Genomic DNA, 19,241 nt, shown 5'->3' with positions numbered 1-19,241 from the left:
GTGTTTTTTTTAAAAGAGATTTGTTTTTTAATTCTATTGTTACCGGGAAAATTACTCCCTCCAATTTTTGATCACGGAGTGTTTTTATATTGGTGTTTGCTTTATTTAATCAAGAGATCCAACATTTTTTTCTTTTGGAACATGCTTTTTTGATATCAGTCAAAAATATCGCTCCGGAAAAATCATCCGTCCAATTTTTTTACGCCAAGTTGATGGGATAGCTATGTAAAAACGATTTCTGCAAAGATCCAACAAAATTTTGAACGGCAACCTATTTTTAAAATTAATTTCGAACGCACGCTCATTTCGCGTGATTTTTGGATGAACGGGAGCCCGCGGGGTAAGGGGAGGGGTGGGGCTAGTCGCACGGGGGGCAAGCGAGCCGTTCGGCGCGAGACGCGAGATATAGCTGACCGCTGCCCGCCGAGTAAGCCGCGGTGGGGACTTGGGGAGGGGTGGGAAGCCGACTTGATGTTTTTTGTGTTTGGTTGTCCGAAAATGTGAAAAATGCATTGAATATTATACCTCAATGGAAGAATGAATGTTTTAAACAAAATCTGTTTCTATTACTGTAAAAGTGTTTTATAGTAACCATAGAATTAAATTAAATTTTACTAGTGGTTTATATGCGAAGTGCAATATAAACAAACTCAATATATATTTTTAAATTATTGTGGCATTGTAAATGAGGTTGTTTCATAATTCTCAAATTCTCAATAAAAAGCAACACAAACAGGCATTTCCGAAAGCGTTGTTAAAACCAATGAAAGAGACGTAAAGCTTCTATAATATCAATTTTAATTTTAAAATACTTGCATAATATAATGTTATTTTAACCAATTCATTATTTTGACAACTGCCTATTTATGTGACAGAAAATTAAATGGGTGTAGTTAGTGTGGAATAATAATATTAATTATAAGACATTATAGGTAACTACAATACAATGACAACAATTGGGATCAGTTCTCGTTTTATTGTTGAATAAAAATCTATTATAATATGAAAAAAAGTTTTACACCTTAAAAACATTACTCTGCGAAACTAAAATTAGAGATCATTTACTAACTGACCAAAAAATAAAACAAAAATACAATAAAATAAGGTACAAAGGTTGATATTATTTTTGTTATTATAGAAACAGAAGATAGAAAAAATATAGAAATAGAACTACATTTTAAAATACACATTTTTTTCACAATAAGATCATAAGAAATATTTTCATACTATCTAGAATCTAGATAAAACAAATAACATGTCCCACATAATGTGTTAATTGCGAGGAAAAAAATTAAATTAGCTGTTAATATAAAAAAAAATCTGTGTTTCAAAAAAGGTTTGTTGAATTAATTCGGATGAAATAATTACGCTGCAAACTTGGATTTTTTTGAAGAAGATGGTTGTTCACTTTGCAAATCATTTTCACTACTATTGTCATAATTTAAAATATTGATGCCAATGTATTTAAGAAAACATATGGGAGGGGATCGAATAATGGGCTTGACTATGGGAAACGGCGGACTAATGACCGAGCCTTTCCACGCGGTGGCTTCGGTTAGTACTAGACATGGGCAGATTCATTCACAATAATGAATCAATTCATTCTTATTCACCTGGTCAAGTGAACTAATTCATCGAATTCATTCATTTAATTCCTTGATTCGACACTTCATTTTGGTTTTGTACCTAGATTGCTCACATTTAGGAAACTTAAAGAAAGCAATAATGAACCATTTTTTCGCATTCACATAAATGTGTTCGTTTTGAAAAAAACATTTTAAATAAACACTCAAAGAATATCAAATATAGGGATTTATTTTGTACATTGCAGAAGTACATTTATAACTTTACTTAGAAAACCTGTATTTGTAAGCTTTACACTTGAGGCCCCTAGAAACAAAGACGGAAGTGTCCACCAAACGTCAAAAATGAGTTGAATATGCAGTTTTATAGAGAAAGGTTCATTCTATCTCGAGAATATATCTGATTTTAATATAATTGTCATTAAACCATAGTATTTTGGCTTTAAAGTTTTGTTGTTGTAACAAATACGGCAGTGTCCACCTCCTTCCGAAACAAAAGCGGCAGTTTTTCAAATAGCCAATCAGGAGCCTTTATTCATAATGGCGGCCGTACTTGAATTCATACAAACTCATGCGGAAGCGTGAGTGAATCGTGTAGTGAAAAGTTGTTATTTTTTGTGGAAATAACCATTTATTGTTAGTGGACGTCAAATATTCCAAGAATGGAAACTTTCCCCGATATATTGCCACCGGAATCAGTGAGAAAACGTGTCAAACAACCGCATAAATGGAAGGCAAACATCGCCAAGAAAAAAGGTAAACCGTCATCATGTTGTAGGCAAATGTCAAAATATGACATTTTTAGATTTATCTGAATTTGTTCACAATTTTTTTTCACAAATCAAGTAAGGGGAGATGTCTACTAAATAATAGTAACTAATCGTTTTAATATTATTCACAGATATTCTCCAACGTGTTTACCTGCAAATATGATAAATCCCAGTTTAATTGAGGCTAATCAAATTTCGGTTAATCCTTTAAAATTACGAGATGTTGCAAAACTGCTAAATATCCACTTTGGCGGTGACTGGAGAAATATTCCCGAATTGAATTTCTACTCGAAATTATGTCCAACTACTTCTCTTGTACCTCAAGAAGAAGAAGATGATTATGTTCACATAGAATGTAATGAGGAATCGGCAGAAATCGTGTCAGACTTATTAATGATTTAGTTAATTTTTGTATTATTTTATAATTTAGTTAACTTTTCTTTAAATCTATTTTTACCTTTAATTAAATCTATTTTACCTTTTTTAAATCTATTTTCTGTTATCCAGAATTTATGAAAATTTCTAAGATAGAAGTGACCTATCAACTTTCAATAATATCTTCAAGAGGAACTCAACTGCAACTTTTTCAATAAAAAAAAATCTTCCTAAAAATATTGTTTTCTTACATTGACTGCAACATCTTTGAAATTGTCATTTACATCAAAAGCGGCAGTTTCCAACTGTTTGTGAAACAAAACAGCAAGTGTCCAAAATGGTCAAAATGATTGAAACAAAAACGGAAGTGTCCATCAAAAAAATTCATTTTTTAAAGAAACTGGGGCATTTAGATACATAGATGATTTAAAATAGTATTCTTAAACCGGTTTACTATCATATTATTAAAATTTCCTTGCATATTGATGAATAACGGACTGATTAAACGTTTTTTTTAGATTGCCAACAATTTAACAAAGTGGACACTTCCGTCTTTGTTTCTAGGGGCCTCACTTTATAGCACAGAGTTCTTAAAGCGAGGAGAGCTTTGGAGTAACTTTAGTAAAAAACAATATGTCGTTCCACAAAATAAACATATTACAAACTTTATAATAAATATGTTATTTTACGAACAAAAATAAAAAGTAATTTTACAAGTCACTAATAAAATCGTTGAGATGGGTGCCGCAAAGGACACGGAAGGCGCAGGGCGCTGGACCTGGAGAGGAATAGTCGGATGTTTATTTTTTAACTCCCATTTCTAAATTGTGGAGCAATGCATCCCTCCATCTACTTCAGAAAAGTAGCACCAAAGTTCGATCCTTTTTCTGGAAGACATCTTGGCTATTCAATATGTTGCTTTTTCCTATAAAAAACGACAAACATCATTAAACAATACCAAAAATAAAAAGTCCCACTCGATTTTTCTTTTTTTTGCATAGAAATTTTTTGCTGGCAAACTGAATCCCAGAATAAAAATTATTATTATCTTTCTTCGTAAAACTATCTACATATTTACTACAAAAAGTAGGTAAAATATATTATTTTAGGGGCAATGAGATACGTTCTTAAAGCAATTATAAGAACTACATTATTATTATCCCACTTTTGTTTATCCGACCCGTTCACCTGGAATAAGCTTGAAATAAATATATATTATATTTATTTATTTTAATGTTTGCAGGTACTTACCTCAATGGTAATTTTAAATCCATGCGCCAAATAAAAACTGATTGAAAGTCTGAAATTGAGTGGCATACAATTCAGTACAAAAATACAGAAATCAAAACATATTACTTGTTATCATCACACACAATTCGACAGTCAACCGATCTCGTTTTACGTCTACAAGTAGGCAGGTACATAAAAAACATACTTATAGGAACAATAACGTAAACATCGTTTTGTTTCTAGGCGTATTGCAATAATTTTCGTACGTGGAAGGGAGAAGAATATAGGAGATACTTTCGCGTTTTTACTAGGATTCAGATTTATTTTGTCTGGTTGGTATTTCCAGCAAATGTCATATTACTTTGTAGTTGCTTTGAAATCTCGCGAACAAATGTAATATGGCGTTATGATTTTGGTTGACGACCGGTGTATTATCGTATATGTGAAATAATTAAAACGAAATAAAAATTTGAAGTGTATATTTTTTTAGGTTTTCCTTAACATTAAGAGTCACTTTTAGTAATAATATAACTAAATTCAAGTATCAATTCAAATAAACATTCCATATTTACCGTGAAGCGGAATTCCAAATTTACCAAATTTTACCAAATCAAATCAAATTTACCAAAGTGTGTTATGTTTTGTTATGAATTAAATTATTAATAGAAATGTATTTTAATTATCGTTGAATGTGCCAACCCTTATCATAAAGCAACATTTTTTTATGGTTTTTACCCGGTTTCAGGGCAAATATCAATTCGTTTCAGAATTGTGTTATTAATTATTAACTTATTAACTGCCAACTTTATTTTCGATTTTAATAGAAGTATTGTCATGTTTTTTTTTCTTTTCAATGTAACTATGTAAAAAAAGTTTTTTGAAAAGTGTAATCAATTTATTGATAAAACTGATGAGTTCAGATTCTTTTTCGAATAAAAATGGAATTTACAAAAAGTCCATATTGGATTTATTAATCCATAAGGAATTGTGGTTTTAAAAGCTCGAATCGAAAGCAGATATACGAAGCGTTGTCAATAAACCATGCAATTTGCCCTTTGTTAATTTTACACAGACTCTACAAGCGGCCGTCAAACGCGTAGCGTAGTCCCGAATGGAACTAGCCCTACCCCTCCCCTTACCCCGCGGGCAGCGGTCAGCTATATCTCGCGCCGAACGGCTCGCTATCCCCCCGTGCGACTAGCCCCACCCCTCCCCTTACCCCGCGGGCTCCCGTTCATCCAAAAATCACGCGAAATGAGCGTGCGTTCGAAATTAATTTTAAAAAATAGGTTGCCGTTCAAAATTTTGTTGGATCTTTGCATAAATCGTTTTTACATAGCTATCCCATCAACTTGGCGTAAAAAAATTGGACGGATGATTTTTCCGGAGCGATATTTTTGACTGATATCAAAAAAGCATGTTCCAAAAGAAAAAAATGTTGGATCTCTTGATTAAATAAAGCAAACACCAATATAAAGACACTCCGTGATCAAAAATTGGAGGGAGTAATTTTCCCGGTAACAATAGAATTAAAAAACAAATCTCTTTTAAAAAAAACACTTTCCCTACAAAAATATTGTTGGATTTCTATTTAATCAGGTGGATATTAATTAATACTAACAATATGTGAAGAGTTCTCGAAAGAAATACTTTTCCAGCGAGAGTAATAATTTTTTTTCAGTTTTTGCTAAAAATAACTAACTTCCCGTTAAATATTTTGTTGGATCTCTTGTCATTCGTCATCCCTAAATGATACTCCACGTGACTGCAAAAATTTCATCGACGGGGGAATTAATGCTTGGGTTAGCCTCATTTTGAACCTTTATTGACTGGCCTAATATGCGTGAGGATTCATTTTTGCTATTATGTTTACATTTTTCTTTATTGTATTAATTTTTAATTGTTTACTCTGATACAAAATGCTTGTATTTTTTTAAAAGAAAAGCCCCCTAGGGCGTGTAATAAATAAATAAAAATTAAATATCATTTCAGAAGTTAGTGTTACCAAATATACTGTAGAATATTTATAATACCTCCAACTTCTAACGTTTCTCATACTTTCTGATGGCAGTGTGCTACACTAGCACCTCCTGACGGCATGAGTTGTGAGGCTTGATTCATACATTACCCATACATTTGATTGGATTATAGGCATGATTATGCCATCTATTGACACTGGCGCATCTAGCGGCCAGAGTTTCCAGCCAACACAAGTAAATACTTCCAAAGTTTTACTGGAGTTGACGTATTATCAATATTCTAGGGTATTAATTTGGTGTTACTCACCAATTCACATAAGGCATTTTAAATGCTAGACTCTTCGCCAATGAAATTTAACAACTACGCCAAATCTCGATTAGGTATTGTTATATTTCGTATATTGACTGTTGTTATGTAATGTCATCCGATTTCAGAGAAATGCGTATATGTCCACGTGTTTGTAAATGATTGAAACCAAAAGTTGATGGAATGCATTGTCATCGACAGCGGGTCTATTTGCCGCTTCAGCTCGATCTGATGACAGGAAGTGGGTTAATTTTCTACTTCCAAGATTTGCATTTATTTACGAAAACAAAAGTGAAAAACGTGAAATTCAAATGCAGGGTTTTCCAATAAGAGGTGTTATTTTGATATTTAATCGTAAAAGATCAATGGTTTCGTTGCTTGTGTGGCACGTAGCGCCGTTTTGTTGAAAGTAAACGTTTTCCAGATCAATACCATCTAATTCCGGCCATAAAAAATCATTAATCATCTCTCGATAGCACAATCCATTCACCGTAACTGTTGCTCCAGCCTCATTTTCGAAAAAGTAAGGTCCAATGACTCCGCCGGACCTTAAAACGCACCAAACAGTCACACGTTGAGGATAGAGATGCTTTTCAACAATAACTCTTGGGTTTTCCGAGCCCCAGATGTGACAATTTTGCTTGTTGACAAAGCCATCTAGGTGGAAATGGGCCTCATCACTCAAGATGATTTGCATTTAATTCACTCAAGTGAATTTTAATAATTTCAATGCGTTGTTGAAGCGTGTTTCGTTCCATTTTTATTAATGGCGTAGTTTCTACTTGTCAACTGTCAAAAAATGACAGCTTCAAAAGTAACATCTACCGAAATAGCGGACTATTCAAAATAACACCTCTTATTGGAAAACCCTGTAGATGTACCTACATATTTAAAAATTAGGCAAGACAGAGTAACAATTAATCACCAATAATACTTACATAAATTAGAAGATAATTAATAATGAGATTATGTAATAACTCAGTATGGCAAAGATAAATAAATAAGTAAATTCAAAAATTTTAGGTTATGTTTCTGATTCCAGGACAAATCCTTCCCGTGGTAAAGCTGATCATCTCCACGGAGGGAGTCAAGCTCCGTTCCGTCTCCAAGAACCAGGGTGTGGAGCTGGCTTCTGACTTCACCATAGACTCCATTTCCTACGGAGTCCAGGATCTGGTCTACACCAGGGTTTTCTCCATGATAGTCGTCAAGGAATCGTCCAAAGGAATGAATCCGTTTAACTGTCACGCTTTTGTCTGTGAATCAAGGTAACCACACACTTTTATCTTTTTTTAGGTTACACCTTACAAAAGACTCATTACAATTTAATTAATACATTTATATGTATTTATTAATTTTAGTTGTCACTATGTAGTTGTTCTTAATCTTAATTGTAATAACCACTAGTAATAAATCTTAACTGTAAAAAGTTATTACTTATAAATAAAATTGTATAGGTTTCTATACCCTATTACTTAGGCTATAGGGTATAGGTTCATATACCCTATTACATAGATTGCCTTTTGACCTCACCAAAGTGGGAGGGATGGAATCATACATTCGTCATTCCTGGACGCATTGATCCCCAGAATTCCTACCCACCCATCATACCTTTTTCCTTCCCAGAACTTCCTCTCCATTCCCTAAAAAGACCCTCCACACAGCATCCCCACAGGCCCTGAGGGATCTTTTTCCTCAGAGCCTATATGGAGCTAATGTAAAAAAAAAAAAAAAAAAAAATACCCTATTACTTCGACTTTTAACTAATAACTTCCTACAGTTATGATCTATTGCAAGTGACTTAAAACTCTACATATATATGTACAACCAGTGGCTTACAAACGAAAAATAATAATAGATTGATTATTCCTATAGCGCTGTTTTCGTAAGGAAATCACCTCAAGGGCGCGATAAATCTATAATGTCTCCACAGATAACATCTCCTCTCTCTACTTATTTATGTCTCAATTGCGAGTTTTTAACGTTACGTGTATGCATTCTCAAACTTTTATTAGCGTTTAAATATTCAGTTGCATAAAATGAGAAGTATGAATAAAACACTATCTCATGTTCACGTTTAGGCTTGTTGGCTTTCACAATAATGTCAACAATGTGTCACATGACGTGACCACATGCCATGTTTTCCTTTTATATTTTATCTTTTACCAGTCACTCATGAGTCAACACTGATATGGTGCGTCATAGAGTAGGTAGTGCACTTGTGTGGCATTAATTTGATAGTTCTATCTCTCTAAAAAGCCATTTGCAAATGATACAGGTAACATTTTTTTTTTTTTTTTTTTTTTTTTTTTTTAAGTCGGAGGCGGTTTACTTACGTTCCCCGCGAGCACTTAGGCCATAGGCCCATTGTACTATCTCCCATTTTACCTCATTCCCTTGCCAGTAACCCGGTCCCTTTAATGAAGTTCACCAGGGCTGTCATTGGATATGTGGCGATGTCTTCTGGTTCCACACTGTGTCTTCCCAGGTATCTGAGCCTTATTCCCAGCAGAGCGGGACATTGGCACCATAGGTGAATTGGAGTCTCTTCCTCCTCTTCACATTTCCTACAGATGTTGGTGTTTTCCACTCCCAACAGTTGCATGTGTCTCCTGAGATGGCAGTGTCCCGTTAATAGTCCTACCAGTTCCCTCAGTGAGTTTCTGTCCATATCGAGTAGTTGCCTGGTTCGGTTAGGGTCCGGTCCGTTTATGAGTACTTTAGATTGCCTCATTCCGGGTGCCTTCTTCCATTCCTTCCAGTGTTGGGATTTGACCCACCTCTTGATATGTAGTTTGGTGTGGCAAGCTGCTACTCCTACGGCCGGCTCGGATCCCGCAAGTGGTGCTTTCGCCCCTTTCCTTGCTAGTTCGTCAGCCCGCTCGTTGCCCTCAATACCTTTATGTCCTGGTACCCAGAGCAGGGTTACTTTATTGATGGTCGCCAGTTCTATAAGGATAGTCCTGCATTCCATCACCAGTCTGGAGTCGCATCGGTTACTTTCCAGTGCCATTAAGGCCGCCTGGCTATCTGAACATAGATTTATGTTCTTATTTCTGTACCCGATACTCATATTCTCCTGTGCGCAGGCTAAGATGGCTTTCATCTCAGCTTGAAACACAGTGCAGTGCATTCCTAGAGGTATACTGAGTTCCCTCTTAGATCCCTGTAGACAGACCCCGGCCCCTGTTCCTTCCTCCATCTTGGACCCGTCTGTGAACCAGATTAGTTCCTGTTTGGAGTTTGGACCTGGGACCGTGTCCCATTCCTCCCTTGTGGGGTACGTCACTTTAAACAGCTGTCCGAAGAAGTATTCGGCTTGCTTGCCGTCCTGCTTCATCCCAGCCGTCGGACTAATTGCCCTCAGTCTTATTCCTATCTCCGTGTGACTGTTTCTGGGCAACTCTCCTCTCCATTGGCCATTGCAATGTAACCTGTAGGCTGCCGCCATCGCCGCCCCCTCTATTTCTATGTTTAGTGGGGGTAGGTTCAGCAGCACTCCCATGGCTAGTATTGGAGTGGTTCTCATGGCTCCTGTGATGCTTCTGCATGCAAGTCCCTGTATGTGATTGAGTGTGACCATCACTGTTTTCAGTGTTGTTCTCCTCCACCAGACCAGGGCTGCGTGCATGATCCTTGGTTTTACAACGGCTGTGTAAAGCCATTGCATCATTTTAGGTTTGAGACCCCACGTTCTGCCGCAGATTCGCCTAGTTGCCCACATCAGAGCACAGGCCTTTCTGCCTACAGTTTCCACCTGGTTTTTCCAGCTCAGTTTGGCATCTATGATGACTCCGAGGTACTTAACCGTGTCAGAGGGTTCTAATTCCTTTCCATAGAAGGTTGGATTGCTCCATCCTTCTAGTTTCCTTTTACGCGTAAAGATTACTAGTTCTGTCTTGTCTGGGTTGACTGACAGTCCTGTTTCTTCACACCATTCTTCCACTGTTGCCAGTGTTGACTGTATAAGGCCTCGGGTTGTGTCTGCATCCCAACACCTTATTATGGTTGCAATGTCATCCGCATACCCTTGCGTATATAGGCCCCTGTTGTTGAGTTTCCGGATGAGGTTGTCCACCACCAGGCTCCACAGCAAGGGTGATAAGACCCCTCCCTGTGGACACCCTCGTGTCACCAGCACTTTGATGCTTACCTCACCCCTTGTCACCGTAAGTATCCGGCCTGAGAGCATGTTCCTCAGCCACCTTCTGGTGGTTTTGTCGAGTCCATGTCTTTCTGCCGCTTCATCAATGGATTTAATAGTGGTGCAGTTAAATGCTCCCTCTATATCCAGGAATAGCCCTACCGCCAGTTCCCCAGTCGCTTGTGCCTGCTCCAGTTTGTACACCAACCTGTGCAGTGCCGCGTCGACTGACTTACCTGCTTGGTAAGCAAATTGTAACTCGTGGAGGGGCTTCTCTTTCAGTGCCCCGTCCCTTATGTGCCTGTCCATTAGCCTCTCCATTGTCTTCAAAAGAAATGAGGTGAGGCTAATTGGGCGGAATGCACCTGGTTGGTCGTAGTCAGCTCTCCCCGGTTTGGGTATGAACACTACCCTTGTCTTCCGCCATGGTATGGGGATGTATCCGAGGGCACAGCATGCCCTCAGGATCTTCGTCACCGGAAGTAGGATTGTATCTAGGCCCCTCTGTAGAAGTGCCGGAAAGATTCCATCCTCTCCTGCGCTTTTAAAAGGGTCAAACCCTCTGATTGCCCATTTAACTCTGGAGGGAGTAACTATTTTAGCCGCAGTGTCCCAGTCCTTACCTTCCCGTGTAACTCGGGCTGGTGGTGGACCGGTGTCATCTGCTTCTAACTTTTTGTAGCCGGGAAAATGTTTCCCCAGCAGTACCTCCAACTCCTCCTCCCAACTGTTGGTAAATCCTCCATCAGATTTTTTGAATGGGCCTTTTGCTGCCCCTGGGTCTTTTGCAAGAATTTTTTGGATTCTTGCAGTCTGTGGGATGGTTTCCACCTCCCCACAGTATTTCTCCCAGGAGCATGTTTTGGCTTTCTGGATTGCCACCTTGTACTCTTTCTGGTATTGCTTGTGGGCATCCCAGTTTCCTGACTTTTTGGCCTTGTTGAAAGCTTGCCTTACTATTTTCCGTAGCTCCTGCAGTCTTCTGCTCCACCACGGTGTTTTGTCCCTGGTACTTGTCTTCAGAGGGCAGCTATTTTCGTATGCACTTATCATTGAGTCCCTCAGTACTTCTACTGCGTCCTCAATTTCTTCGGGGCAGCCGTATTTAGCTGGGAATCTTGTCATTCCTATATTTAGTTCCTCCGAGTATCTAGTCCAGTCAGTTGCTTTTGGGTTCCTATATGTATCGGTCCCCGTTTTGCTTGTTTCTCCCTCTAGTTTAAATTCTATGTGTCGGTGGTCCGACAGGGATGGTTCGTCCGATACTCTCCATCCTGAGACTCTCAATGTTCCTAGGGTCAGGTCTATCACCTCCTGTCTGTTACTTATAACGAAGGTGGGTTCCCTACCTCTATTAAGAATCTCAAGGTTCACTGTCATCAGGTATTCCAGGAGGTCCTGTCCTCGTTTGTTGATGTCCGTACTCCCCCACACAGTGTGGTGCGAGTTAGCATCTGCTCCGAGTATCAGTTCCCTACCCTTCTCCCTGCAGTCCTGGACGAGTCTCGTTATTTCCCTTGAGGGTGGTGGTTCCACAGAGTCATAGGGCATGTATGCTGATGCCACAACTACTTCCCTGCTTCTTTGGTCCAGCGTGACCTGTAGCTTCACAGCCACTAAGTCCCTACTGCAGTGTTCGGGTAGCAGTGTGCCAGGTATCCCTCTGATGAGAATACAGGCCCTGGGTCTGTCCCCCGACTCGTTATAATAGAGTAGACCTTGGTTCATGTTTAGTCCTCTGACCTTCCCCCTATAAGTCCAGGGTTCTTGGATCAGCGCGACGTCCACACTGTCCCGGGTGACTCTACTGCTAAGCACTGCAGTCGCTGCCGGACTGCGGTGCAAGTTTATTTGAATGAACTGTAAGTTTTTAGCCATTACTGCCTAATCCTTAGGTCATTCCTCCTATTTACGCTCCTCGGTGTTAGGAGGGCGCACCGTGAAAGTGGCCTTCCTTATCCCGACATGCGCTATTTTCCAGGTCCCCTGATGGTCCCTGCATTTCCACGTCTGGATCCCCTGGGGGATCCCGCCGCGTTGCGTCCGTCGGAGGTCCTTCTTTACGGTTCCCAGAGGGCCCCTCAAGGGAAGAGTCCACCAGGGTGGTCCCATCTCTCCTCTCCACTTCCTCTTGGTTCCTCAAAGGCCCCAAGAGGGATGAGTCCACCGAGGCGGCCTCAACTCCTCCTTCCACTCCCCCTAGGTTCCTTAAAGGTCCCTCGTCAGTGTTGTCTTTGTTTTTGCAGTCCATATTTGGTCCCACGAGTATCTAGGGAAATAAAAGGTCCACCCCAGCAGAGCCCCGAATGCCGGGGTAAGGTCTGTATACTCCGAGATGCGACCTTGTGTCTCGGAGGAACCGTTCGTGACACTGTTCCCCAGTATCATTCAGCTCTGGGCACGGTATCCCACACCTTAGCTTGGGATGGCTATTGCAGGTCGTGTTTCCACTCCGTGAGCGATGGGTTCGCCACACTCCCTACGCTAGCATTAACATTTTGATACAGATATGAAATCAGCTTGATAAACGTATTGACCGAATAAGATAAGATTTTTCTCCATCTATGTTAGATTTAACTATTTATGTATTTTATCCAAACATGTTCATTAACAAAATTGCATCTTCAGAAGATACAGGACAAAAAATGCTGCAAAAAAATAAATTTTATTGTTTTGTGAACACTGCACATCATTGCCAACTGCCCAAAGCCAGTGGGACTCTGAAATCCCCTATATGCATGTTGTGAGACCGAAGAGAGTGGGGGCCCAAAGGAGATGTCAAAGAGGAAGGTCGAGAAGAATCTGGCTATTCAGATATGTTCACCAAACATGACGAAAGCTTTTTCAACAAAGTTTCGATTCTCAAAGGTGGTCTTTCACAAGAGCGATACTCAAGACTTTCTACCACTTTAGGGATATTGGAAAAAAGTGCTAATATTTGTTTAGATCAGTGAGCACCAGCTTTGTAGAATCTATAATGAGATCATAGAATAGATATTACACTAGCTCCACACAGGAGCTATCTTTTGGGATGCTGCGTGGAGAGTCTTGTTAAGGAAAGAAAAAGGTGGAAGTTCTGGGAAGGAAAACGATACGAGGGGTGAATAGGAATCTGGAGGTCAGTGTGTCCAGGAGTAACGGACATGTGAGTCCATCCCTTCCTGTTGGAGACGTCAAAAATGCCCTACATGCAGTTGGTGGGTAGACGCATCCCCCGCCAAGACCTAGACAAACCTTACCCCATGAACCCGGGCACCCCTGCTAAACATACCATATGTAGCGAACCACTTTGTGCGACTATGGCAGAGATGTTGGTTATCCAATAAATGGTTCCCGGGGCGACGATTCCCATACCTGCCTCCCAAATTGTAATGAAGTGCCAACATCCTATGAAATGCAATCAAAATATTATTGTAATATTTTGGTTTAAACTTCATAGTGGAGAAATGGGATGATTTCTGGTGAAAGAGAACTAGTTAAAACTCAAAATATCACAAAAAAATTAACTTTTCAAATTTAAAAAAATGTCAGAAACACACCACATTATTGATAATATAAGTTTCTACAGTTGGCAATGTTGTGTTTGAAAACATTAACGACATCTATCAAAGAGATTGGAAACTAGAATCTTATTTAAAATGTGGGTAAAGATTGATTTGAAACCTCGCTATTTTCTACTGAAATCATTTTTAATCTAGTTTTTAGAGCATATAATAATATTATAAAATAAAAACATGGGAAATAATCATCACAATAACACCAATATAAGTATAACCGTGTTATAACAATACAGGGTGTATCGGCACGTACCCGACAAACTTTAACCAGGTATTTCTTAGCACATTTGGAGTAAAAAATGTTATGGGCACTTTGCTGTCCGGTAAAATTTTTTTTCAATTAAAAACAAAAAAAAATCAAAAATCCACACTCCGTCACTGTCATTGGAATTGTTTCTCGGGTTCAACAGCTGTTATTAGCAAGTGTGTCAAAAAGTGTCCTCGCTCTTTCGTACACACTAAATAATAATAGTTAAAAATGAGACGAATGGTGCCGTGCCATTTCGTTGTGATTGTAAAAGCGCGCCAACGTAGGTACATACGTACATTATTCAATGAAACTCGAACAAAATATTGCCAGATGGGTTTTCAAACTTTGACAAAGGATAAAACATTGGTGACATGTGGTGAAAATATGAATAGTAAATTTTTTATTAAAAAACAATGTTACCGGACAGCAAAGTGCCGATAACATTTTTTACTCCAAATGTGCTAAGGAATAGCTGGTTAAAGTTTGTCGGGTACGTGCCGATACACCCTGTATACTTTACATTCAAAATCGCAATGTTGCTTGAAATGGCTTTAGTCGTATTTAGTGACTGGATCTGAATAGATAGGAACTTTCTAATCCTCCTCTAATACATCTTCTCCCTCTCCTTACTTCCTTCCCAGATCCCACCACTGTCCATCTTGCTATGGACAATAACTTTTATTAAGACTCTTGCAATGTAATCCTTAGCGACAATCGGCACGCTTCCATGTCTTAATACACTGTCATTGTTTTGCAGAAGTGCAGCTCGAGGATTGACCTACGCGCTGGCCGCTGCCTTCCAAGAATACTCCCGGAAAGTCAAGGAGAAACAAGGAACTGATCCAGGTAAACATAATTTTATTCAACAGTTAATAATGACGAATTATATATATAACTAATGAAAAAAAAAAGTGGGTGTGTCAAGCCTACGCAAGACAGAAGTGAAACTTCTAGTATTCCTCTCTCTCTATTTTCATTTCATCAAAAATTAAATGAATTAATTAAATGAACTACAACTATAAATGTAAATGTAAACGCAACACAAAACGCGAACACAACTTATCACAGCGGGAGCACGCTGCTAACTGATTCACTGGCCGTGGTGGGCGTGGCCGCGCAAGTGCGCTACCGGCCGACCTGCTAAACCGAACTCGTATCTCGCTCGTAACTCAAAGCAAAACGTTCGTGAGCGGCTCCCCCACCTCAACAAGCGCATATGGTGAGAGAGGGACAGTGAACGGTGAGCGGTGGTGGGGGTACCCGCATTTTCGTGTCGATCCTGACTCGGTTTTACTCCGTCCCCGAAAATCCATTACGCGCCTAAAGAAGTTTCACTTCAAAAATCATTTATCCATCAAATAAATTATCCTATTTTTGTAGAAAATAAAATATTATGCAAACATATCTTTTCTATTGTAAGCCCAAATCAGTTAACACTTTACACGCCGCGAATTTGCATGCGTGCTAAGCTTTTATATCTATACTAGCTTCCCCCCGCCATGTTTGCAGAATAACAATAGTCGCTTTTACATCCAACAGATGGCGCAGTTTTTCAAAATAGCATGTTTTTACCTTTCATATGAGACACCTATATAATATAGGTATATAAAAACTCACATTGTGTCAATCTTTCAAAGCAATCTGTGAAGAATTTTGGAATTTTAAGATTTTGAACAAACGAACACATACATTTTTATTTATATAGATTTTATATTTATGTAATATTTGTCTTCTTAAATAATGCTTTTGTCATTTTGCTTTGGAACAGTTGTTGATGTTATCGCATCCTATATTTGTATGTTATATGCAATGATGTTACAATACATGTATCTAGATGCGCTGTAGATATCTCAAAATGGCAAGCCAAAAGCAAGTCAATTGTAGTGCTTTCGATTTCACAGTTTTAGCAGTACTAAACTGCCATGCGTCATGTAAGATCTAGTTGCATTGCATTTAAAAAGTTCCAAAATGACACCACATAATGTTTTCATTACTCGACAAACACTAGTACAAGTTAAGAAATAAGATATCATTTGTAAAATACATACAAATTATTTTATCATTATAAAAATACAATTATTTTTAAGCCAGTAGCTAGTCTAAGCAAGTAAGCATATCTTGTTATCTCAGTCACTCCTGTAAGTAGAATGTAGTATTCGACGCAAATATGAATACGCCAACCGCTGTTGTTTATTTCGTTCATACGCACATATTCTTTGAAAATCTATCTTTGTCATACATGAACAATGTTTGAATTAAGAATTTACTGGAAACAGTAGAGTGTTTCTTACATTCCAAGTTTTATCTTGAGTTTGTGAGACAATAGCAAGTCTAGATATATTCTAACATCATTGGTTGTATGTATGTAGATGGAAATCATTATTAATTACACAGATGAAAACAGGAAGATAGGTAAATCAGAAAATTGCATCTTTATTTGATTAACTTGGCATTTTATATTGATCTTCAATTATCAATGATTAATTACTGTGGACGAAGAACACTGCTGAAGCGTGTGTTGTGTACTGAATAGACCGATTTGTACAGGAACTTTAGTGTACTATTATTAAATCTGTGGCATTCCTCTGCAATACATACACAACCAACTATCAGACACACTCTCTAACCAATAGAATGCATAATCTGGGCAACAAGTTTGGGGGTAGTATTGATATATTTACTGATGATTTATTATGGTAATCTGTACCAACACTTTGTTGAATCCTACAAATTATAGTAGTATTAGTAATTTAGTTTTAGTGATTTGTCTTATATTTAGTATTGTTCTAGTTACTATTTTATTTTATATTTTACTAATATTGTTTCATATTTAGTTTATTAGTTTAACCTTGTTCCATGCATTAAAATAATTTTAGATAGCTCACTACTTATATTATTTTCTTAAAATCTAAGTAAAAGCCCGGTTAGGCGTAAAACCATATAAAATCTGCAGACTCTATGTAAAATACCTAGCTTCTAGGTAAATAAAGACCCTCCCCCCCTGTGTGGAATTAACGAAACTGGGAGTCTTAATTAATTAAGTCATCGGGGAGAATAAAAATACATCTCTTCTTCGTGCAGCAATTTTGTCTACTCTTTTAACTTTTTTTTCTTCTCTATGCTTTCAGAAAATGAAGGCGACAAGATAGCCACTCTGAAGAAAAAGTTTGCCATTGATCTCCGGACGCCCGAAGAAATAGAGGCGGACATGACTGCAGAAACCGAAGCTTAATTATCAAATACTAGAGTGTTTTATGTGGACCAATTTTAAAGCTATACCAAAACTAGACATTGTAGGATTTTATAAATTGCTTTTAAGCATACTGTAGTCAAAAATAAGAGGAATGTACAGGGTGACACGGACAGTAATACAGACACAATATTTAAAAAAATGATTGAGAAATTAACACATTGTTGTGTACAAGTTGCAATATAAAGACCACAGACATCCAAATTAATAGACTTGCCCTAACATAAAATCTGGGTATCATTTTGACGAGCTAGAGGCAAACAATCAAAATTTTTGGTACCAGGGGGGTTCAAGAATGCTCTGAATAAACTACGACATCAGTCGTAACCCTATTTCAGCCTAAGCTTGCCATACATTCCCATTGGTAATGTATGGCAAGCGATATAGTACGCAATGAGTACATTGTCAACCGAAGAGCTCACATTGAAAAAACCAGGCCCTGCCCAGAAAAGTAAAGTTTGCTAAAGTGAGGCAACGCTTAGAAGCGCAGTCCACTGTGTGACTTTTCTTCGCAGGGTCTGAATGTTCGCTTTTAACCAAACCGTTTAAAAATCGGGTTGCATAATGAATAAGGTGAGTAAAAGTGTCCAACTAAATAGTGTAACAAAATATTCGATTTTGAAAACAAGCCCAAAATTTTATATACCCGATTTGGGGTTAAGTTTTTTGGTTCCATGATAACTCAACACAGCAACAATTCAACACACTTTTAAAAAGTGATATAAAGTCATTAGAAACGATGAAAAAAAAATTTTTTTTACCTAACCTAACCTAACCTACATAACCCAGTCAATAAAATTTTTGTTTCATCACTTTCCATGACTTTATATAACTTTTTAAAGATTTGTTGAATTATCATTGTGATGATTTCATTCAGCCACATGAGCGCCATTTTAAAAAGGACTAGAAATTCTTTTATTTTCGTGGACCAAATACTGATATTACAATGCGAGTTCCCTGTATATTGTTAGATTCATTTATTGACAATTCACAGAAAGGGAGACGGGCTTGTCTATCAATTGGGATGTCTGTGATAATGATCTTTATTTGGCTTTATCTACTGATGCGTCTGTTGCCAATTTGTTTCCCAAAACGAAAATCAGCATCATTAAGTATTAAATAAATAAGTATTTTAGAATACCCAAAAAACATCAGATTTTTAAAAAAATTACATAGATTTTCGGAAAGATTATAAATTTATGCGTTTACTTTATTTTTTCTTCGTTATCCCTTTGAAACTGTTTTTAATTAAGGTGTTTAAATTGCATATCCTCCTTGTTTACATCTAAAGGTACTAATTTTGTAACTTAATTATATATTTAACAATATGTTGTATAATAACAAATCTTATAATGCTTGATACATAATTAATATTATGAGCAAGAAGTTTTAATTTACCAAAACCAAAGAAAAGAAGTATTCACGTTTTTTTTTACCAAAGAGTTTTCTTAGCAGGTAAAAATTTAAATCGTACTACATTATTTAAAATTAAAAATGCAACCAAATTTGACATAGTTTATTTTCCTTAGATTATGTTTCAACTTATTCCAGTTTGTATTGTGTGTGTAGTGATTTCTTTTTTAATAAATTTATTTATTGAAAATTCTGCATTTATTTCTTCGGACCTATTTTGGTAGAATGTCTTATTATCTAGAACCAAATAAACCACTTCTAGAATAACTGCTGTTAGATAAAATTCCATAAAGCTAGACACACACGTCAGAGCCATAAATAAACTCTGACCATTTGGCTGAATCCATAAATATACCACTCTCTAGATCGATATCTTCGGGCTT

At 37.6% G+C, this 19,241-nt stretch overlaps 1 protein-coding gene across 2 annotated transcripts in view; it reads left to right on the top strand.

The window, feature by feature from the left end:
- LOC149410806 (low density lipoprotein receptor adapter protein 1) overlaps positions 1-18,940 on the top strand; it is a 53,606-nt gene extending 34,666 nt beyond the window's left edge. For both annotated transcript variants that reach the window (XM_089647778.1, XM_089647779.1), the window contains exons 4-6: positions 7,287-7,512; positions 14,953-15,041; positions 17,324-18,940. In XM_089647778.1, the coding sequence (XP_089503904.1) occupies positions 7,287-7,512; positions 14,953-15,041; positions 17,324-17,427 (419 nt within the window). In that variant the 3' untranslated portion in view covers positions 17,428-18,940. The remainder of the gene's footprint in view (positions 1-7,286; positions 7,513-14,952; positions 15,042-17,323) is intronic.
- Positions 18,941-19,241: the final 301 nt, after the last annotated feature.

The sequence above is a fragment of the Hesperophylax consimilis genome, chromosome 27, assembly GCF_061612785.1.
Source record: "Hesperophylax consimilis isolate HC1 chromosome 27, BYU_Hcon_1.0, whole genome shotgun sequence".
Taxonomy (NCBI): Eukaryota; Metazoa; Arthropoda; class Insecta; order Trichoptera; family Limnephilidae; genus Hesperophylax; species Hesperophylax consimilis.
Note: the sequence above shows the minus strand (reverse complement) of the source record. Positions and strands in the feature narration are given on the sequence as shown.